General features: G+C 41.1%; 1 protein-coding gene across 1 annotated transcript; it reads left to right on the top strand.

Annotated features, from left to right (window-relative positions):
- Nucleotides 1-730: 730 nt before the first annotated feature.
- Nucleotides 731-2,708, top strand: LOC102028564 (olfactory receptor 5B2-like). The gene has a single exon (XM_013506393.1). The coding sequence runs from the start codon at nt 916-918 to the stop codon at nt 1,858-1,860; it is 945 nt and encodes a 314-aa protein (XP_013361847.1). The 5' UTR covers nt 731-915; the 3' UTR covers nt 1,861-2,708.
- The last annotated feature ends 312 nt before the right edge of the window (nt 2,709-3,020 follow it).

Genomic DNA, 3,020 nt, shown 5'->3' with positions numbered 1-3,020 from the left:
CGCGTGGATGAGCCAGGAGGGGCGGGAGTCAGACTCATCCCCAGCTGCACCCAGAGCTGGTGCTGTGAGTGCACGCTGTCAACACGCGGAGATGTGCTGGTGGTCGCGAGTCTGGGACAGCGAGGAAACCTTGTCAGTTTCATTTAGAATTTGTTAACACATCGAAACATTTTGTTTTAGAGAAATGATCATCCCTTTTTTGGGGGGTTTTGGGGGGTTAGTTTTAACTCCAGATGCAATTAGCATGTAAATAATAAGTCAGTTTCCTCTGAAATTCAATACTACATTTGAAACAAATGAAATCACAAATTATAAATTCAGCTAAATTTGAATTGAATTCACTTCAGATCCTCAGAATTAGGAACTACTCAGGATAGATTAAAGCTTAGCATGGGTATATGGTAGAGACTGCCTTTTAATATGTGTGCCAATATGAATGAGTTGCCCTCCTGTTGGGATCCATAATTTAATTTAATTTAATTTAATATAACTACAAAAAATCATGGTAGCTAGAAGCAGACCGTGAATGAATACGTGAGATGTCTGTAAGAGTATTTCCTAGGTGATAACTTGGAATGTCAGTTTTTATTGCATTCAGATGAAGTAAATTTACTGATGGATGCATCCATACAAGTCACTGCATTAAATTATTGAACTATCTATATCCCAGTTCACAAATTTGCAATTTTTTAATTTACATGGCTGATCCATGAAAACTCTTAAGATTTGAAATGTGTAAATATGTACACCATTAATAAAATCAGCTTGCTTTTTAAGAAAATTATTTTTCTAGAGAAAAGTTTAAATTCTGCAGATACATAACATGTTGTACTTATACATTCTCACTTCAGGTCCATTTCTTCACGTTTCTATTTCTCACTGCTACAGAGCATGTAGAGGTTCTGGACAGCACTGATGGAGAACAGGACAGAGGTGACAGAGTTCCTCCTGCTGGGGCTGACCGATGACCCACGCCTGCAGCTTCCCCTCCTCATGACCTTCCTCCTCATCTACACCATCACCGTGCTTGGGAACCTGGGGATGATCCTGCTGATCCTGCTGGACGCTCGTCTGCACACCCCCATGTACTTCTTCCTCGGTAACCTGTCTCTGGTGGATTTCTCTTCCTCCACAGTTGTCACTCCTGTAGTCATTGCTGGGCTCCTTACAGGAAAAAAAGTCATCTCCTACAATGCCTGTGCTGCTCAGATGTTCTTCTTCACAACCCTCATTTGTGCAGAAAATTATCTTTTGCCTGCAATGGCCTATGACCGTTATGCTGCAGTGTGCAAACCCCTGCACTACACCACCACCATGACTGCAAATGTGTGTGTGGGTCTCGTCCTAGGCTGCTATGCCTGCTCATTCCTGAATGCCTGCATCCAAACTGGTAACACATTCAGTCTCTCCTTCTGTAACTCCTATGTGGTCCATGACTTTTTCTGCGATGTTCCAGCAGTCATAGCTCTGTCTTGCTCTGACAAACACATTAGTGAGCTGGTTCTTGTTTACGTCGTGAGCTTCCACATCTTTTTTGCCATCTTGGTTATCACAGCATCCTACATTTTCATTTTTGTCTCCATCCTAAGGATGCATTCTGGTGCAGGACCTCGCAAGGCTCTGTCCACCTGTGCTTCCCACTTCACTGCCGTCTCCATCTTCTATGGGACGAGTATCTTCATGTACCTGCAGCCCACATCCAGTCACTCCATGGACACTGATAAAATTGCCTCTGTGTTCTACACCATAGTCATTCCCATGCTGAACCCTGTGGTCTACAGCCTGAGGAACAAGGAGGTTAAGAGTGCATTCTTAAAAGTCAAGCGTACATTCATTTTATCAAGGCCAAATAAGCTGTAGGATTTTCATTGTAACTTTGGCAATTGCAGCATCTCTGGAGGTACTTCCTGCTCAGATCTTGTCCAGGTACCATGTTACATTTTGAGGCCCATATTGACAATATATTTTTGACTCTATAACTTTTGACTTTTGACATGAAAAAATACCATATCCATATATAAATATCGAGTTTGAGTGACTAAGACATCCTGAGTTCTCCTGGCTAAAACATCCTTAAGGATATTGGTGTGCACATGCATAATACACGTGCTCTTTCCCATACTTCATGCCATTGCAGACCTGTGTACAACAGGCCGAAAGATGCCCAAAAATCAAAGCAACATCCACCGTGGTCTCATAATGGCAAATGGAAATGGATGTGGTAGCTTTTATCAGACTTGAATAAAGTGTGCTATTTGTGGTAGTTAACTCTATGTGTTTATTTGTCTTCATTAAATGATATTCATGGAGCCAGCAAATAATCTTACCTTATGTCTATGTGTTTCCATCAGAGTCTTGTATTTAAAGCAGTGCATTAGTAAAGAAGATCTTGTCAGGGGAAGTTTGCGTTGTGGGGAGTTTTCTCTCTCCATGTTTCTCTCTCTCACGTTTAGGACCTCAGCCTTCTGACACATAGACATCAGTTCATGATCTGTGCCTGTTTTTGGTCTTCGGTCTCCACACTTACCAGAGGCCAAGCTCCCCTTCTCTGCTTCAGACCCCAGCCAGCCTTGTCCTCTGCATTGCTGATAAAGCACTAAGGGACTTTACAACCTCCCTGTCTTATATCATGATGACTTTAATAAATATCTGCTTCTGCAGCCAGAAGTGGCGGCATATGCCTGTAATCCTAGTACTTGAAAACCTGAGGTAGGAGGATTGCCATGAGTTCAAGGCCAGCCTGGGCTATATAGTGAGTCCAGACCAACCTGAACTCCATAGTTAGACTCTGTCTCTAAATGACTCAATAAATCAATAAATCAATAGGTATCTGCTTCCATATCTGTAAGTATTTTGTTGATTCTTTTCATCTGAGATCCTTGACTAAAACACTAGTATTTAAAAGTTGTAATTTAACACTTGATTTGTGCAATAGAATATAATATTTGTTAAGATTTAATTTTTCATATTAGTCTTAATTTGAAAAAATATGACATATTTTATAAAGTGGAGAATTTCTC

The sequence above is a fragment of the Chinchilla lanigera genome, unplaced genomic scaffold, assembly GCF_000276665.1.
Source record: "Chinchilla lanigera isolate Chin_1 unplaced genomic scaffold, ChiLan1.0 scaffold00110, whole genome shotgun sequence".
Taxonomy (NCBI): Eukaryota; Metazoa; Chordata; class Mammalia; order Rodentia; family Chinchillidae; genus Chinchilla; species Chinchilla lanigera.
Note: the sequence above shows the minus strand (reverse complement) of the source record. Positions and strands in the feature narration are given on the sequence as shown.